Source organism: Rhamphochromis sp. 'chilingali' (genome assembly GCF_963969265.1).
Source record: "Rhamphochromis sp. 'chilingali' genome assembly, chromosome: 12".
In the NCBI taxonomy this organism is placed as follows: domain Eukaryota; kingdom Metazoa; phylum Chordata; class Actinopteri; order Cichliformes; family Cichlidae; genus Rhamphochromis; species Rhamphochromis sp. 'chilingali'.
Window position 1 is genome coordinate 7,324,755 of NC_137939.1, and position 19,337 is coordinate 7,344,091.

Consider the following 19,337-nt stretch of genomic DNA (forward strand, 5'->3'; position numbering starts at 1 on the left):
TCTTATATGGACGGGAACACACTGGCTCTACACAAAAAATGAATTGTCCTCTAAGCCTAAAAACTGGTTGTCCCACTGCTGGCTGCAAGAACTGCAATCAAGCATTTGTGATAACTGTTGGTGAAGCTTTTGGATTGTTTTGTTTAAGCCACATTGGAGACTTGTTGAGCATTCAATCCAATTTAAGTTCTGACTTCGAATGGGCCACTTCATTTTGGGTTTTTTGAGCCATTCAGAGGTGGACTTGCTGGTGTGTTTCAGATTGTTGTCCCTTTGCATATGCTTGAGCTACGGGGCGTGAACTGACAGCCAGGCATTCTCCTTCAGGATTTTCAGGTAGAGCGCAGAACTCTCTCATGGATGCCATTTTTGCCCAGTCTCTTTTTTTATTGCTGAATTGTGAACTCTAACTCTAACTAACTGAGACATTGAGCCCTGCAGTTCTTTAGATGTTCCTGTGGGTTCTTTGGTGACCTCCTGGATGAGTCTTCAGTGTGCACTGTTTCAGGTTTCTCATAATGGCTCTCACTGTAGAGTACCAAAACCAAAACTTCACTTTATCTGTAAGGTTCTATTTAAGTGATTTTTTTTTTTTTAAATTAAACACATCTGGTAGCAATCAGGCCTCAGTGTGTCTAGTAAAATTCAACTCAGTTTGATTCATCATGATTATACATGATGATTTAACAAAGGAGACAATTACTTTTTCACATAGGACCAGGTAGGTTTAAATAGATTTTTTTCTTCAGTAAATGAAATCATCAATAATCATTTGAATCATATTAAATGTGTTTGTGTTGGGGTTTTTTCCTCACAGCACTGTATTTTACAGCACAGCACTTTACTCAATTTGAGTGTTTAGTGTTTCTTTACTTCCAGACTCATTCACCCACCAGGCTTGAAGTAATTCATGCAAGCACTTCTTTTAACCTACCCTAACACTCCAGTGGGTGCAATCCTGGAAATTCAGGATTCAGTATCTTGCTCAAGGATACTTTGACATAAAGGGTGAAGGAGCCAGGGATCAAACCACTGGCCTTCAGATTATGCTCTACTTTCTGAGCAACATGAGTCTGAGGCTGGCTCAGCTTTAGTGACTTGTGGAGATATTTGCTGGTGATATTTTTAATCTACAAGGAAAATGAAATGGAAATTGCAAGTTCAAACACGGCTTAAACAAGAGTTGTTTTTTTGATGATTTTAAAATGATTTGTACATAAAACAGATTACCGCACAAAAATGACTGAAATATAATAATAATCATTTAAAAAAAATGTATTACTTATTAATGACTCATTTGTGGTTAAGTTTGTGAAAATCTGGATTTATGCTTGATGAACACAGTGTCATGCCTCTTATTGGTCACTAGAGGGGAACAACGAGCTACGTAGCTATGTGTTACCAATCAGGTATACAAAAATCAGAAAAAAAAATTTTGTCATTACAAGTTTACGCAAAAGGGAACACTTTGTCTTTATGTATGCGCAAACGGATTTCAGCTACTCAAATGTCAAAATTCTACTTGATGCTCTATAATAATGTATATATATAGCCTATATATATTTATTTATTTATTTTTTTTTCAAAGTCAAGGTTTGTATGACCGAGACGAGACTGGTAAATAGGATAATCCAGCATCACAGGGGCAGGTGTTAAATATGAATGGCTAAATATAAGGCTGCTTATCCGTGAGAAGCTGTCTCGCGAGCTGTGTCCTGCTTTCATCGAAACGGTCGCTTATTAATGATTGATTGACGCTCACCTGTAGTGACGTAAAGGGTTCGCTTTAATGGGCGCCTGCAAACACAGGAGGAAGTGGGCGAGTAAAGACGGAGAATGTGACAGAAAGCGGCGGAGGAGTACAGCTGCAGCTCAATAAAAGCTGCACTCTTTCTGCGCGTCGGACAGCAGCTCCGGAAGCACCGGCGGACTGACCCGTGCTGTCAGCGAGTAAACGAGGCTGCTGTCAGAAGCTCTGCTCACTCAGGTAGGGCAGTTTGTTGGACCTCTCTCGGTGTTGCTTGCATTGCGTGTCATCTCGCTGTTTTGAACTGTGGGAATGCGAGGCAGACATTTTTTCCCTCTCCCACCCTAATCCGTCTTACAGGCAGCGAAGTTATTGAAAATCAATTTGCGAGTAAGGCGAAATGCACGGAAAAAAAAAACCCAAAACACTTAAAGTGGATTTACAGCAGCGGGATTTTATATTTGAAACCCACATGCAAAGCTGATTTCTCACTGGCTGGTAGGAATGCCACTTAAAGACTTTCGCCAGGCTTATTTATAATAGAGATGTGTTTATAAGAAGTACGCATGTATTAAAACGGGCTTATGGGTCTGCGCTGGACTGTTCACAGAACAGGACAGGAGTAGCCAGCTTATTAAAAAGTTTCTTTTCTTGTGGTTACTGCAGCGTACAGATTTACAGTCCAGCGTAGGAGTAAGTGGTGACTCATGGGTTAAGTCCCTTCATATGAGTTTGAAGGGTATCAAAACTCTGAGTGCTTGTGTGAGAGCGGAACTGGATCACAAGGTGGGTCACTGGAGATTATTTAGGGCCAGACTGTTGCCTTGTTTCTGTTTAAGGTCCTGCTTTATACATTATAACTCCTTTCAATTCTGTACTTTGTCCATTGTTGTAGTTGCTGAAGAGCCCAGACCAGCCAATATTAGGACAGGAGGACGCCATGTCTCAGAGCCAGTCAGAGGACTGCCAGGTCCCTCAGATCGTGGAAAATCAGTTCGCCACAGAACTCCATATATATGAGTCGGGTGATGAGTGCCCTTCGCCAGGCTCTGCAACACCCGAGCCTGAAGCATCCACACCCAAGGAGCAAGCGGAGGATGTGGATGATGATAAAGTGGACAGGCTTGCGGTGCCTCAGCAGGTGGTTCTGAGCACAACAAGTCCTGCTGCGCTGAAGGTTGGCAAGGAGCAAATGATCCCCAAGAAGTTAGCAGTGTCCAGCCGGCCTAAAAACCGACACCACACCACCGTGGTGACATTCCCAGTAGGACTGGAGAACTCCAGCAGTGCGAACCAAAGCCGTCGCTCGGATGTGTCCTGGGACGATTACGACAGTGATGGAGAAGGTTTTGGTATTAGGAGGAACCGCAGGAACCAGTCATACAGAGCGGCAATAATTAGCTTGAATTTTGAAACCTTGGCGACAGAACAAGCAACTGCAACCGAACTGAAACCTGTTAGAGAGGGCAGAGCACCCAGTCCTGCCCCAATTCGCACCCATGGACGTAAGGTACATAAGTTGAGGCCAGGGGGTCTAAGGATAGTGCTCTACTCTGCCCATCTGCCACAAATATATTGCAAATTAGATGAGAACTTGTATGCATGTCACAGTTTGATATTAGCTTATGAATTGGTTAGAAAAACAGGCATCCGAGCTAGTCCTTCTAATTAATCATACTTTAACTTATCCAATTACTTGGAGCATGTGCAGCATCATTTTCTTTGTGTAGTTGTGACCTTTAAACACATACACTTCGACTGGGTCTGTCAAGCTCTTTCAGTCTGGTGTAGCTACCAAAGTTCTTAAATGAGCAGAGCTGATGCAGTCTTGTCCTTTTAATAGGTGACAGGGGGAATACCCAATAGTGTCAGCAACATTCAACTTTAGTAATAAAGATGATGGCGTTTTTCCACAATCGACTAGACTAGTGTTCAGGAAGTTTGTTAAAGGCAGAATGAGGAAAGAAAGGAAAAAATATCAGCATCAGTGACACACATTTATTCCACAGTAACTTCAGGCTGCACTGCTGTTTTGTCTCTAGGGAACCCTGGGGAGAAAGAGGAACCAGAGACAACGTGGATCATTCAAAGATGGTATGTCCACCCGTGCGCCGCGTTGTCTGCGTCTCTTAATTGGGTTAAAGGGCTACAAATACTCAGAAAATACCAATTACATTTGACATTTTGAAACTAGATTGCAAATTAATCGTATGCTCAGTCATGAAAACCTCATGCAGAGAAAGCTGTAATTTCCATGCCATAGCTTGGAAAGGAGGGGACCGAAACGGAAATCGTTCTCCCTGAACACTCCTGGCATGTTAACTACTTGCTGGGCCTTGAAGGTTGTCCCGAACCGTCAGGCACTGCGACGTCTCCTTTTTGAGATGTGATTTTTAAAGTAATCTCTGAGATCTAGTTATGTGGAATTGAGAAGAAAACTCAGTTTATAAAACTGATACTGAAGCAGCTGATTGAGAACTGCCTAAACAACACTTCTGTTTGCTTGTTTGCTTCTTTTTAAGTCCTCGAGGATCATTCGATGTTTAACCTGCTCTTTGATCTTTAACCTGCACATTTAACACACTCTCTGTCTACCGGCTGTCCACCTAACTGATACATTCTCACCTCCCTCGTTTTCATTCTCAAATAATCCATCTTAGTATGGTGTCACAATCCAGCTTTGGCATTTTTGTGGCATTTGTGAGTGAAAAACAGCAAAATCCACACGTAAGCTGATCATGATAGTAGATACTTTTAGAACTGTGCATTTAGGACTCTATGACTATAAAATTTTCTGAGTTCAATTTGATGTTGATGTTGTCCTCAGCTACACCACGCCTCTACCAGGAAATCCGTGAGCGGGGGCTGCAGTCCACCAACCAAGATGAGTCCCTTGATGAGTCTGTGGTGGCAGAGCCTGCTGCAAATGATCAGGGCATTGTGATAAAGAGCTACCGACCAACCCAGCTCACCTGGAGCCAGCTGGTACATGTCCAAATGCAATGAGGGAATCAAGTATAGGCTAAGAGCAGTCTATAATAATCTTCAGTTATCAATAAAGCAGCGTGCTAGTACAGAAATCATTTTCAGTCCTCACTTCCTTCCGCAGAGAGCACTGTCTGCCTTCTGGGGGTTTTTTTTCCATTGTTTTTTTTTTTTTTCAAATCAATTTGAATTAAAGTTATCTGATATAAACACTTACTCTTACTGTACTGAATATGTTTTATATAACGGTCTCAAAAAAATTATTCAAAGAAATATTAGTTTCAAACTATTGATTATTTTTTTTTATATCACTTTTAAAGGTGAAGGACACCGGTATTCTGGACTCGGTCACACCTCAGGAGCGAAAGCGACAGGAGGTAAGAGTGTGCGTGCTTACATAGCAGCTTACTATATCAGGTTGGCCTGGTAAGGTTAACTTTACTGTGTAACAAATCTCAGATTAAGTTGTCAACAAGAGATGACACAGAGGAAGGTGACAGATTATGGTCATTGTTAAGGACCAGAAGAAATGTAAAAATTGTATGAGTAGGTTTATTCGTTTAATATGGCAAGCACTGGGTAGGTGCATATTGTCTTGTTGAAGGTATCTGGTTTATGTAATGAAATCTCTTTAGCAATGAATAAAATGTGCACTGCAGGCTGTGGAACTGAGTAGTTTGTGGTAAAGATTAATGAACTAATTTGGTCAATCATCATTAGCTTAAATTTAAGATGATGCTGCTCCTTACGATCACTTCACAAACTCAGTCTTTGTAGTAGAGGTATGGGTAAAAGACAGCCACGATATGAGCTGATGGTGGATGGTGCAGTTGGATGAATCCAGAGAGACCAGTAAACCTCTGTGTCACAGCAGTACAGATCAGGTGATCACAAAGCCTGGCCATGAAGAAAACAAGTCCACGATGATTACAATACAAACCAATTTGGTTATTTTCATGTGAGTCATTATTCTCCACGACGCTGCAACACTGGATTTACCGGTTCCCTCATCTTCCAAGTACTACTGACCCCTTTTCTGAGAGGGATTGTGGTGTGCTTCAGCATGCTACAGAAAACCGCACACCACTAAAACTCCGTGGATAAACCATAAATGCAACCATAAAACATTTGACAAGTTCAAAGCATTTCACCCAAAATGTTTACATTAAGAATGACAACTTTTTTTTGCTATATAAAATGTTTTAGGAATATTCTTGATGACAGAATGGAGAGAAGAAGAAAAAAACTATGATATGATGATATGATGATATGCTGCTTCCGTTCACTCAGATAAAGAGAAAAGCTGCCACAGCCTGTGGTTTCAATAAAAACTGATACCAGAATAAGAAACCCCCACACATGCAGTGACTATTAATAGTTTTTTTTATACTGGATCGCAGTTTATTAATGCAATAATTATTATCATATTTTATAGTTTAGTAGAATTGGGGACATACAGGGAATTGTTTTTTGTTTTTTTGTTTTTTTTTAAAAAGGTGATTAAATGGATTCAAGCACAACATGATTACTGAAGGTTTCGTAAGAAAACTCTGATTTAGCCCAATAGTTTACAGAGTTTTTGTTTAGGGGGAAAAAGTTCATCCTGAATTCATTTCCTGAATGGAAACCTGTTCTCAGAGAATTTGTCTAAAGGCTCTCTAAGCAGGTTAGGATCCCGCTAAGGTGGGTTCGGGTGAAGTTAATGTAACAACAAATCCAGTTATATTTCATTCCAGAAACTTCTGAAAAGCCAACAAACATCACAAACTGATACTATCTGTGCAGTGTAACACTATCCCAGGGTGGATTTTTCCCTCACCAGCCATCTGAGATGTCAGCTGTTGTGTCAATAGCAAAGGTCCACCCTGTATGCACTACAGTCCCTGAATAAAGCCACACCCTGTGAATGTAATCATTCTCTGGCTACACAGGTGCTTATCATGCTCCTTTGTACTTTTGGTCAACTCATAGGTCTACTTTAAATGGTGAACCAGTTTCCTGCAGTCGTTCAAATCATGTTTTAGGAACTATGAAAGCATTTTATTGAAGTTCAGGATTGCTGAGGTTAATAAAAAATGCTGCACTCCTTGTGGATAGACTGTAGTGTAATGAAGATTTGAGATTCTTGCAACAGAGATCTTTACTCAGTCCAGCACGCAGTGTTACTTATTGACATTTCAAGCTTCAAGTCAGAACTTGTTAGATTTAGCTCAGCTCATGCCCTTTGGTCATTCCTGGAAGGTGTGTCGTTCCCACCTCTTCGTTCCTCCAAGGTTCTAACCACAACACTAGTGGTAAACTAAGATAATGTAAAACATAGTGTTTATTTTGTTATACAGCTGAAAACACACAGCTACTAATCAAGCAGTGGTGAAGTGTCTGCTGGTTTTGCATTCATTACACTTCAGTGTTCTGTGAATTTTAAGATGAATATCTGCAATACTAAAACTGCATTTAGGCATTGCTCCCTTTGAACCGCCTGGTTTTTTTTTTTTTTTTTTTTTTTTTTTTGAAAACCACAGCAGCCTTGATAAACCAGAATGCACAGCAGCAAACGCTCATGTTTTATAATGTTGTCACATGCTGCACACTGGGTTTTCTGGCTGGTTGTAATGTAGTGAAGCAGAATGCCGTAAGAAGATGCTATCTCTCTAAAGGAATTCTGGGATATGTAGGAACTCACTACATCACACACATGAAATAAGGAACACGGTGAATTAAAGTGAAAGAACTTGACAGCAGCAAGTACATGTTGCAGAGTGAATGGCTCATTCCGATTTACTTGGTTGTGTAACTTGTTGTCTTCACTTGATAGGCCATTTTTGAGATCATCACCTCAGAGCATTCATACCTGCACAGCCTGGGTATCCTAGTACGCAACTTCAAGGAAAGCGAAACACTGAGGAAGACAATGACGGCCACAGAGCACCACCACCTCTTCTCCAATATTGCCGTCATCCGTGACGTTAGTCAAAGGTTAGCGCATGACTCTTAAGGATCTCATAGTCATCATTACTGTATTTTGCTAATTTCAAAAAGACCTTCATTTTTATTTTATTTTTTTCTGGGGAAAGCAGTGATGTCGAATTCATCTGAAACCTATTACTTGTAAGGAAAAAGGTTGATTCAGGTAGAGCATTTGCCATTAGCATTTCTGTAGTGTCCTGTAGGCCCCATAAACATGTTAAAACTTGCTAGTCAAACTGGTTCTGCTGCCTATCTGCTCAGAGTGGTATTCCCAGGCTTTATAATGATAATGTGTTTGAAACCAGCCTGTGTGTAATGCAAGCAACTTTATTAACAAAGAGAAATGCCCTTTCATCTTTGAGCCTCTTCTTCGGTTTCCAAGTAAAACAGTATCTGTGAAACTACTGAACGTGTATTGGAAGCTGCTGTCTCAGTTAGTGTGTGTGTGTGTGTGTGTGTGTGTGTGTGTGTGTGTGTGTGTGTGTGTGTGTGTCTCCCCTGTAGTTGGTTTGTTGGCTGGGCGGTTTTCAGGTTTCATTTTCTTTTTTGTTTGTTTAAAATGCACTTTTCAAGAGTGGGGCTAAAAGTCATTTTTCATGTTGATGTTTGTTATTTATCTGTTCGAAACCGGTGAGGCAAAGGTCAAAAGATGTTTCTTCCTGTTACTAAGGTTGCTTAACATTGCCACAAACTATTTCTGTGATCAGTGATAGAAGTTATATCCCAAATACTTTGATGTAACTTAAAGGTCATTTTTGATTTTTAGATTGTGGTGTGAAAGTCATAGGATTTTTTTTTTTTTTTTTTTTTTGTACTAATATACAGTTCTGTGCAAAAGTCTTGAGCCACTTCTTTGTTATTTTGTTAGAAGAGTTAGGTGTTTGTGCAGTTCTTTCCTGAAACATGTACGCACATGGAAATACATTATACACGGCAAAAACCGTTTGTACTTTAATGTGCTAGAAAGGAAAGCTTGAGTATGGCCACCTTAGTTTTTCAACATAACCTGAACTCTCTTCTTCTCATTTCTTTAAGTAGTGTTCAAGAATATGTTGGCTGCCTTTTGCTCCGTTCTCTGTCAAAATGATCCCACACTCCATCTGTCCAATCCAAGACCGTGTTTCATTGTGGCTTTGTCTGTCTAGATGTGCTTTTACTCCGCTGGTAGTGTGTTTGAGATCATTGTCATGCTGAAAGATGAAGTTGTTGCTGATCAGATGCTTTCCAAATAGTATTGCATGGTGGATCAAAATCTGATGGCATTCTTTTGTGTTCATAATTCCATCAAGCTAATAGCTTGACAATCACAGCTAATCTAATTTTTCCCTAATTGCACTGTTGGGGAAATTTTTTTTTCTCTGTCAAACAGTGTCATCACAGTATTTTTCATTGCTTCAACTAAAGAAATGGTAACAACTGGGTTTTAGTTTGTGTTTTTGCAACAGGCTCCTAGTAACAAAGTGCCCAATCAGTTTAAAATGGGTTCTTTGCTAAGTAGTCTGTTATGTGTGGATAAAACACTGGTACTACCCTTGAATTAGGTGATTTTTTTTTTGTTTTTTTTGTGCTTGAATAAATCATTGGTCAGTGTGGGGGGGGGTGTGCATTAACTATTTAACTACTTCTCAAAATTTCAAAGAAGTTTGGTTCATTGGAGTCAGAGAAATATTTCATCTGTGCATTGATTGATTTGTATTACACATCAGAAATGTAAACTGTTCAGTGGTCACAGTCAGTTCAGCCTGAACACCCTCTGTATATGTCCTACAGAGGTGGGAGAAATAACATATCTTTTAAATTGTTACTGAACTCTCCCTCAGGTTTTTTGAGGACCTTGAACAACGTCACTCTGACAACCCAGTGATCATGGACATTAGCGACATTGTTCAGACCCACGCTGCTAACCACTTTGAGCCGTACATTAGCTACTGCTCCAACGAGACCTTTCAGCAGAGGACCCTGCAGAAGTTATTGTGAGTAGAAGAACAAGCAAGCTATTGAGTTTCTCCAGTAACATGGCTAAATGAGCTGAACATGTGTCTTTCTGCATCTCTTAGGTCAAGTAACAGTGCGTTCAAGGAGACCCTGAAGAAAATCGAAATGAACAGTGAATGCAGAGGTCTCCCCATGCTCTCCTTTCTCATCCTTCCCATGCAGCGAGTAACCAGACTGCCACTACTGCTGGATGTCAGTTTAAGATTTGCTTTACTATATGAGTAAAAGTTTTTTTGTTTTGTTTTTTAAGAGTGGAACATACAAAGCAACTTAAAAGGGACATTTAAAAAAATATGGGTTCATGGTCAGCAGGTTCTGTGTGTATTTTCTCTTTTAGTGAATCAGAATCATACATTCATTAGAGCCCGACTGACACAGGTTATGGTAGAAATCCAATACATCAGCCGATATTTTTTTTTCTTTCAGACACATGAAACATAAACAGAAGCCTGACAATGCAGTTTAAAAATAATCCTGGTTTACTATTTCAACAAGTTGTGGATTACTTGTTTATGCTCTGCCCTTCTCTGCTCAGATCAGCTGATTGTTTTTGTAGCGTTGCAAGATAGTCACAGAGTGCCCTCTGGTGGACAAACGTTTTTGAAGGGTGTTTCTACAAAGTCTTTGTGTCTATCGATCCATTTTCTTTAACATTTTTTTTATTTAAATTATTGACTATATTATTATTGAATTATAAATGCTGATACTAGTATATCAGCCCTGCCAGTATATCAGTCGGACTCTTATGTACTAAGTGTTAACTAATACACAAGAGAGTAACTGGTATTTGTTTGCTCCTCAGACAATCAGCCAGAAAACTACACAAGGAACAGCGCAGTACTTTGCTGCTATCTGGGCATTGCACTACATCAATAAGGTACTGAGCACACCTCAGCTAGTATGCATGTGAAGCACTCTGCAGCTTCACAGTTATCATCTGAGAGCAGACTGGGACATTTATGCTGCTATTGTTAAAATTATTATGCCAACAGCTGGTCACTAGCTGCAATGATGGAGCTAGACGGATGGAGCGAACTGAGCAGATGTACACCATCGAGAAACAAATGGATTTTGGTAAAATCAAGGTGTGCTTCCACACAGTCAAGAAAGAATACACTGATACATACATATGGTTACATTGATTAGTAAAATATCATAAATGATTGTAGTAATAAATAACAATGTCATTTAAAAATTCATATAAAACCTGAGTCCACTTTGCTAACCTGGAATGATAAATCTGTTGATGCTGACAGGCATTCCCACTGGTGTCATCATCGCGGTGGCTGAAGAAGCGCGGTGAGTTGCGCCTCTCACTTGAAGAGTTCAGCATATGGAAGGCTTTCAGCACCAGAAGCTACTACCTGTTTGTCTTCAGCGATGTACTGATTGTCACCAAGAAGAAGAGGTGAGTGGAGTGCCAACAATCGTATTCACCTAAAATACTATTATCTGGATACAGTGGGAAATTTTGAAGCTGAGTATGAAGATGACTGTCAGAGTTAGTTTAAGGCTTTCCCTGTGTAATGATTGAGTTTTTTCATTGATTTTGATGACAAATATTCAAATGATGTATCTTAAGATGATTCCTGGTGGACCATAAGTAGTGGACACCTAAAAGATTAATGGTAGAGTACAGTAGAACATGCCTGGACATCTGCTAAAGTGGGCAAGAGAAGAGAACACTTAAACCCACAAACAGTTTAATTCACTTGCTTGCTATTTCCTTGTGACTGTAGTGGATACGAAGTAGATCCAGCTGCTGACAGAATATGAGAAACAGAAGAGAGGAGGGAAAGGGACAGAGCATGGAGAGAGTATGGATGTGGTGCTTGCATACTTGAGATTCTTCGATCCTGCATTCAGCGTGTCAGCTCGACTGACTACAGCTTTCTGTTTTGAGTTAGGGAGAAAGCAAACAATGTCAGCTCAGAGGAACAACACTGGAGTCATTTAGACACTTTTTTAAGTCAAGTGATAGTATCTAGGAGAGACCATTATCAATCAAGTGATGGAGTTTTAGCTGCTTGGGATCTAGGTACATTGACACATGCATAAACTAGGTTTCACAGCAAGTTTGGCAAGACAACACAATAAGCTTAAAACTGCCATGTGATGGACTTTCTTTTTTGTTTTTTTGTTTGTTTGTTTTCTCCCAATTGTTTGTCCAGTGAGGAGAGTTTTGTGGTGTTGGATTACGCTACTTTAGAGAATATTGAGGTGGAGATGGGTGAGGATGGAGAGAAAAGGGCGCCTACGTCTCCCAAGAACAACTCCAGCTACCTTTCTTTTAGACTACTGATGAGCAAGAACAGTGAAGGGAGAGCAGAGCAAATCTCCCTACTGGCTGAGTCCAGGTACTGTGACTTTCAGACTCCTCTTAAGCTCAGCTATATATATCTCAAAGAAAAGTTTACTTACCCAGAGGTCTAACAACTTCTAATGCTTTATATCACAATGTGATTCTAAAATATTGCTTTCTTTCAATACTGATAGTAGTTCTTTATTCAAAATCACATTTACATTTACCACCTCGAAGACCACATCTAATAGTTTGTGTCTGGCGCTCTCTACTGCCATGAATCTTAATGGCAGCCTAAGATCCTCCCATGTTATGAATTTCACTGTAGAAAACACTGGTTTGTAGTCCTTTTTTTTTTTTTTTTTTCTTTCTTTTTTTCTTTCTTTTTTTTTTTTTTATTAATTGTGCTTTTCTTATTTTCTATCACCAAGGGTGGACCGGGAACGATGGATAGTTGCTCTTACAGAACATAAGGAGACAGCTGGCTCCAATAATACTGATGGTAAGCTTGTATTATTATAAAGAATAATAAGTTTAATCACAGTGTTTGTTTTCCTGAGATGTTATTCATTTGTTATGAACTCCTCAGCACAGTGCAGCACAGAAAACAGATGATTTGCATTCAGTTTTGCTGTCTTATTTGTTTACACAGCTGCAGTGTTTATTTCTTCTTCGGTTGAGCTTGTTAGATTTCCTTTGATCCATAAAGAACTTGTAAGAAAAGCTTCCAATAATTCAAACTTCCTACCATTTAGACTCAAAAGCATCAAATAGTAAAAGTATTTTGTTTTTTCTGTCGACACAGATGTAGCCGAATCATTCAAAGATTACCTGGCGTGACCAATGTCTTTGTTGCTATAAGATCAGAATAGATACAGACATTAAAATGGTATTTTAAAAATGAAAAGTTCCAGAAGAACCAGTCCGTTTACCACACCGACAGCAAAACTATTAGAGGTGGGGTTGCAGCTTGTGTAGTTTAATAGCAAGCATAGCTGTTGACATTTGGGTTTGTTATCAAAGGGTGTGCCACTCCAAAGAAGTTATGGTATGTACTTTGGTGTAATTTTACACCCTGTTGGATATAAGTTAGCTTCCTACTCATTTGTAGGACAGTAAGCTGTTCAACATAGTTTTATGAACTTCACTGCCTTGTGCTTTTCAGGTCTGCCACAGTATGAGGCCACCAAATCCTACATGCCAAAGGAGCCAGATGAACTGGGCCTGAAAGAGGCAGAGCTTGTCATTGTCTTACAAAAACAAGAGGGTGAGACCTTAACTTCTTTCCAATCTGTAATACAATGCAAATTTCACACCATCAAACACAAGAGTGTCGCTGTTCTTTTGGTTAAAAGCGCAAAATAAAATGTAAGGTGCTTTAAAGTTGACCTTAACAGCGATCTTCTCCTAGGATGGTGCTATGGGGAGAGAATGCGAGATGGAGTGAGGGGCTGGTTTCCTGATAGCTGTGCCACAGAGATCACCAACCCTGACGCCATGGAGAGCAACGTACAGCGTATGAAGCGTTTGCGCAAAGAGACCAACGTCTGAGACATTGCACTGCTGATGAATCGTACTAAACATAAACTATCAATTATAGTAGATGTGGTCCAGCAGTCCATTACCGACTGAAAAACATTGACTGGGCACAGAGAAAACCATAACCAATCATTAATGCTATTCTCTGGTCTCGGATGCAATGATTCAGGTTCATATTTCTACCTTGTGCCTTCCATTTCTCTCTACCATCAGGCTATCAAAACACATTATTTGAAACTGTGTCGATCTCTTTCAGGAACAATTGAACAGTAAGGATTTTTGTCCACCTGTACGAATGTGCAGCATAAAGACTTCTTGGCCAAGTGTACATTTTAGTCACCTTGTACAGCTCACTCCAGCCATTTTCTGTTTAGCTGGTTTTTAAGCTGCATTTTAATTTACTTGCTGCAGTAAAATGATCTTTAGATGTAGAACACATTTGTGGATAAATACTGGTACTACACTGTCAATGTCTACAAAGGGTTTTATTACTGTGCTGTGAAAAAGTGACCAAAGTTCTGATTAAACACTGTAAATATAGTTGATGATAACCACACCATTGCTTAAGTCCCTCATCTTTATATGAAATGGGGAATAAAAACAAAACCTTAAACTGTGTCCTCTGTAAATGAAAGATTGTGTCTTTTTCCATATCCTGTATACTTGAAATAAAAAAACAGCCACCACTCCAAACATTTTTCCTGGTTCTGGACTTTTATTTGAGCTTGCATTTTGTTAAAATGTTTGAATACATAAAAAGTTATTTAAAAATGTCAAACTGACCAGATATCAAATTCCATTTTATCTTTAAAAACCATTTGGTGTAAAAACTTAGGACAGATTTAGAAAAACATTTGCTGTTTCCCCAAAACGTTTTGTAGCTGTCACATAAAAATAATGGAAAAAAAACAAGTCTGCATAGATTCTGCAGGCCATCGGTGGTAATCTGGTCAAATGCATGGTGCAAGCTTGTGACGATCGTCAAGTCAAATCTTTATTGCTCAGATCTTATTTGATGTTTCTTCTTGTTGACAAAAAAACTGTAAAAGAAGAAAATTAGCAATTAGTCCACTGTAAGTTTTTATTAAACATTCCTAGCCTTTTGGATTTAGACATTTTGCATGGTGTATAATGAAATGCCTAAAAATGTGCATCACCAGAGACACTATTCAGAGATGCTGGTCAGACAAAAGACAAAAGTGATAGAGCTCAGTGGTGCCAGACTGTTTGCTTAATCAAATCCACTAGATTAGGCTTTCGGACTGTCCACTACAGAGCCAAAAAGTGTATAGTACAAGCTATTCAGCTTTACACTGCTGTAATGCTGCCTAGTTATTTTGCTTTCAGTCCCAGATGCTGAATCTAATGAACACATGTAAAATCCGACATTATGAATATGGTCAAAGCAGACTCACCCGGACGATGGTAAAAGATGGTAGGTGCCGGTGGGCAGGTTATTTCCTACTCAGCCCCACCCTGCTGGGCCTCGGGAGCGGACGTTTTCTCTGCCGATGTGTCACCTCCTGTCTTGGCCTCCTTGTTTTCCTGGCCAGGTTTGCCACCAGTCTGTTGGCGTCTGCGGCGGTAATTGAAGTTGCGGCGGTAGCGGCGCTGGCGGGGCTGCTGATTCTGACCACCTTCACCGCCCTGATTCTCCTTGTCCTCCTCAACGTCCCGCACCGGTCTGGGACGGGGTGGACCCCTAAAGTTAACAAACAAAAAGGAAGAAGCTATAAGCAAACAATAAGGGTACCAACTACAAGGCAGAAATACCATGCAGAAAAATACATCTACTAAAACAAGATGCAGGATTCAAGTGACTAACAAATTGCAGCTTTTCAGCAGCAATTTGTGGATAGGCTGCAACAAAAGGAGAGCTTCTCTATCCAAACATGTGGAGATTACTACTAGTAAAAGAATCAAATAGAGAAATCTTAGTTGCTGGACACAAGACCAGGATGGAAACAGCCCAAATGTTTATTCGCCCATTGTTGCAGCCCTACATCAGTGAAGCCAACATGCAAACCTTGGTCTGAACCTTGGTCGGAAGCCTCTGTAGTAGTTCTGCCTCGCTGGTTTGTTGCCCTGGTCTTGACCTCCCTGGCTCTCATCACCCTCACCTCCCTGAAAGCAAATGGATCAAACTGGTCAAACGCCTTCTGAACCATAGTTCAGTAGTGACATGCACCACTCTAATGAAACTAGCAAGCTTAAAGAGTTAATATTGAAATGATGAATGAGCATTACCGGGTAGTTCACCGTAACAATCATGGGACCCTATTAGAGTCAGTTTGTAAAATACTGGCAAGGCCCCCGATACACCAAGATTTATTGGTCACAACCACGTGAGGGTTAGGAGAGGGTTAAGAGCCGAGTATGACATAATCATATTACGGTCCCGACTTTAGGGACAACTGGGTGTCTGTTTCAGGATAGTAGCCTGTGACAGCATACCTCAGTCATCTCTCCGCGTGGTGGGTTGGTGTACGGGGGCCGGCGGCCGTATCGTCTACGTACAAAGTATGGTGGGTAGCGCCGTCTGCCAGGGTACGTGGGTCTGCGCTGCTGTTGCTGCGAGTCTCCTTCAGGGGCATTCTCTCCACCCTCTCTGCTTTTGTCACGTCCTCCGCTGCCTTGTTCACCCTCTCCATCACTCTGGTAGTTCTCTGGATAGTCTCCTCCACGGGGAGGGCCCCTCCTTCGGGGGTACCGCCTATAGCGGTTCCTGTCAGCAGCATACTTGCTTCCCTGGACTGCAACACCTCCTGGGCCGGTGACATTTGCAGCCTCTGCTCCCTGTGTCCGCAGTAAGATGTTTTTTATTTTTTTAAACTAGAGAACATTCATGGGATGTTTTCTTTAGAAGCTGGCAGACTACAAAACCAAATTACTAACCAAAGAACAGCTTACCTTCTCTCCTTCGACTACATCAAACTCCACAGTTTCTCCATCTCCAACACTGCGAAGATATTTTCTCGGGTTGTTCTTTTTGATGGCTGTCTGAAATCATAATGGTTCACATTTGAAATGTTTCTAATCATCATAATCATCTGATGTTGGTTTAAATTGTGAAAAGAAAAAAAACAACATTGCAAAGCTTACCTGGTGTACAAAAACGTCCTCTTTTGTATCATTCCTATGAATTTAAAGAAAAAGGAAGAAAAAAAAAAAAAAGAAGCAGAACACCATTAGAAGTATCCTACTGAGCCACAAAAAGCAGTTATGCCTCTGCAGACTACAACAAAGCGAATGAGTGTAAGGATTAACAGATGCATGCAACCAGAGTTTGGAGACGTGTAGATAATTCATCTGGGCAGCTTTGTAAGAGAATCATAGCCATAATAGGATTGGGAATGTTGCTTCACACACTCACACTGTTGTTATCAGGGTCTATGGAAAGAAGGGATGGGTGGAGTCAACTTACCTGTTGATAAACCCATATCCATTCCTGACGTTGAACCATTTGACTGTACCCAAGACTTTTGTTGCTGTAAAGAAAACAAATTATGATATATTACTGATCATTTTAGATGCATCTTGGTATTTAATAAGACTTCTAACAATGACAAAGTGTAAAATAAGAACAGACCATGAGAAAGTGACACATTTAATGTGTAAGTTAAATATAACTCCCAACTGTCATTCTTATTATAGATCCTGGCGCTTAGGAGTGTCTTGTGCCAGCTGCATTTGGTGTGAGGTAAGCACCATGAACGAGTACCACGAACGAGTACCGACTAGATTACTTCTCGGGTAAATTTCAAGACTGCCCCTATTTTTAATGTCCCCGTCTACTGTAATGCCACCCAAATCAAAGATTTCAATATCATCATAGCAGGCCGCTGTAGCTAAACACATTGACTTTTAACTACAGCAGACCTACCGCCCCATTTTAGACGCACTACTGAGCGTTCACACGTGGTAGAGTCGCGCCCGGATATGTTAGCGAGCCCAGCTGGCTTGTTAGCATAGCTATGTAGCTGAGATGGTCTGAACCATGTGCTTGGATTACTGCCAGCAGGCGGAAATGAACATAACACATCGGACAGTTTCTATTGTGACCAAATGCTTAGAACGTTAAAAAAATTAAAATAAAATAAAAATGCCACGGTTATACTGGTTTCAATTAACAGCCAAGGAAATGGCGAAATAAATCAGCGGAATACACGGCGGACATTTTGGATGGCCTCTTTAGCCATGTAAATAGCTCAAGCTAGCTGGCTAGGCTAATATAGCTTCGCAAGCAACCGTCGGTCGATCACTAGGCCCCAATTGAGACCTCATCAATTCCACCGAAAATAGTCGACCATTGACAGTTGTGCTATGGTGCTTTTCTGATCAAATCCAAATATAAATCGCTGCTAATTGTAACAGTGAAAAGTTTGAATATAGTTTCGACTGTTTTAGATTATTTTTTTTTAATCTTTCACCGGGGAGCAAGACTCGTGCGAACAAAGGATGGCAAGTCGCTAACGCTAGCTTGATTTCGATATAATTTGTAACCGGTTAAGCCATTTGATATCTCGGTGTTCCACAAATATGGCATTAAAGTTCACTTTAATACATCATTTCCCATTTCCTGCCTGCTTAAAAGGAGCACCGACGTTGGCATATACACACAGAATCTGATAACGGGCAGAAACCTTTTAGTTTACGTGACGGCCGACCGGTACCAGAGCATTCTATGGCGTACGTTAGACGCGAGGAGGCCAATGAACATAAGGGATTAAGTCTAAAATACCTCATTTAAAAAGAATACTCACATGTCTTCTAAAATTATTTTAATATGAAGGCCAAAGTGTTAGCTATTAAAGAATGAATAAGCAGCGGTCTATAAAAACTATAAAAAGCTTGCGCCGTCTAGCTTCCAACCGATACTTTAATTCTGTATCGCCAGCACGTAAACGTTTAGCGTTTTTAGGCACCAAAAGAAAATTATTAAACTTTAAGAATGCTTCTCGTTAGTAAAAGCCAATACACTGAATAGAACACAGCCCATGAAATAATAATTTTAGCCAAAGGGACCAAAAAATATACTGGGTCCCGTTGGCTAAAATAAAAATTTCTCTAATGTTAATGTAACAGTGTAATTTAACATGTGCTAACGTTGTATGGCTCAACGGTCGTGTCTAACGAACGTTTTTTAGTTTACAGTATACTGAGCTGTGGATCGAGTTGACAACCTTACCTGCCACCACTTTTGCGCATTGCCCCTGTGCCATAAAATACGTTAGCTATCTAGTTAGCTTAACTAGCTCCAGCAGTCTTACCGATGACCTTCTTATCCCCCGCGGAAGCTGCGGCTGCCGGGCTGGATGGGCTCTCCGCATCGGCAGCAGGCGGCGGCGGTTGTTGCTGTGTCTCGGCCTCGCTGCTCATTGTTACTTGTTGGTAATGGCTTCAGCCGGCGGCGGCTCTTTGCTATAGTTCCCGGTGCTAGATGGTAACCTGGGCCGGCGGTGGTGGGGGCTACTGCCTTCGGGCTCTCTGCTTTCCTCTTTCCGCTCCCGTTGCCGATCGAACTGGGCAGAATGAGATGAGGTGCCGGAGAACGTTCCTACTCGGAGGTCCGCCCAACTGCCATTCTAATTGGTTGGAAAGTGTAACAGGAAACACTCGCGTTCCAATTAGCCTGAGCAACTGTCAATTTCGCTTCAGAAACGCGTTGGGTAAAATGATTGGGTAAAGGAAACCGTACCTGTCCATTCTCACCACCCCTTCATGATGTCAGAGCCAGACGAATCAGACCACATAACCGTGACAGTTTTGGAACAGTGTCTACTTGGTAAAATCATGTTCTAC

The 19,337-nt window shown here is 40.7% G+C and overlaps 2 protein-coding genes across 5 annotated transcripts; one reads left to right on the plus strand and one right to left on the minus strand.

Moving 5' to 3' along the window:
- Positions 1-1,791: 1,791 nt before the first annotated feature.
- On the plus strand, positions 1,792-14,378 carry arhgef16 (Rho guanine nucleotide exchange factor (GEF) 16). Its single transcript, XM_080898272.1, has 15 exons — positions 1,792-1,987; positions 2,643-3,257; positions 3,790-3,841; positions 4,575-4,732; positions 5,053-5,109; positions 7,548-7,708; positions 9,520-9,672; positions 9,757-9,886; positions 10,497-10,571; positions 10,687-10,779; positions 10,951-11,102; positions 11,866-12,051; positions 12,428-12,498; positions 13,162-13,263; positions 13,408-14,378. The coding sequence occupies exons 2-15, from the start codon at positions 2,688-2,690 to the stop codon at positions 13,545-13,547; spliced, it is 2,100 nt and encodes a 699-aa protein (XP_080754398.1). The 5' UTR covers positions 1,792-1,987; positions 2,643-2,687; the 3' UTR covers positions 13,548-14,378.
- Positions 14,229-19,073, minus strand: ybx1 (Y box binding protein 1). 4 transcript variants are annotated; one of them, XM_080898274.1, is made up of 8 exons: positions 18,806-19,073; positions 16,960-17,023; positions 16,638-16,671; positions 16,446-16,535; positions 15,990-16,331; positions 15,574-15,659; positions 14,951-15,237; positions 14,229-14,575 (listed from the first exon to the last, which is right to left on the minus strand). In XM_080898274.1, exons 1-7 carry the CDS (start codon positions 18,912-18,914, stop codon positions 14,997-14,999), a joined length of 966 nt encoding a protein of 321 aa, XP_080754400.1. In that variant the 5' UTR covers positions 18,915-19,073; the 3' UTR covers positions 14,229-14,575; positions 14,951-14,996. The 4 variants fall into 4 exon arrangements, with proteins under 4 accessions (XP_080754400.1, XP_080754399.1, XP_080754402.1 ...); XM_080898273.1 differs by having other exon boundaries at positions 15,562-15,659; XM_080898276.1 differs by having other exon boundaries at positions 16,053-16,331; positions 18,806-19,072.
- Between the last annotated feature and the right edge of the window lie 264 nt (positions 19,074-19,337).

Bases quoted from the DNA above. Each gene is read 5' to 3' on its own strand.
- ybx1 (XM_080898273.1), bottom strand. From the start codon at position 18,914: ATGAGCAGCGAGGCCGAGACACAGCAACAACCGCCGCCGCCTGCTGCC. The intron at 17,024-18,805 runs GTAAGACTGCTG...TTTTCTTTACAG, and splicing joins GGGGGATAAGAAGGTCATCG to CAACAAAAGTCTTGGGTACA. The intron at 16,672-16,959 runs GTAAGTTGACTC...TTAAATTCATAG, and splicing joins GGATATGGGTTTATCAACAG to GAATGATACAAAAGAGGACG.
- arhgef16 (XM_080898272.1), top strand. From the start codon at position 2,688: ATGTCTCAGAGCCAGTCAGAGGACTGCCAGGTCCCTCAGATCGTGGAA. The intron at 10,572-10,686 runs GTACTGAGCACA...TTATGCCAACAG, and splicing joins CATTGCACTACATCAATAAG to CTGGTCACTAGCTGCAATGA. The intron at 11,103-11,865 runs GTGAGTGGAGTG...TTGTTTGTCCAG, and splicing joins ATTGTCACCAAGAAGAAGAG to TGAGGAGAGTTTTGTGGTGT.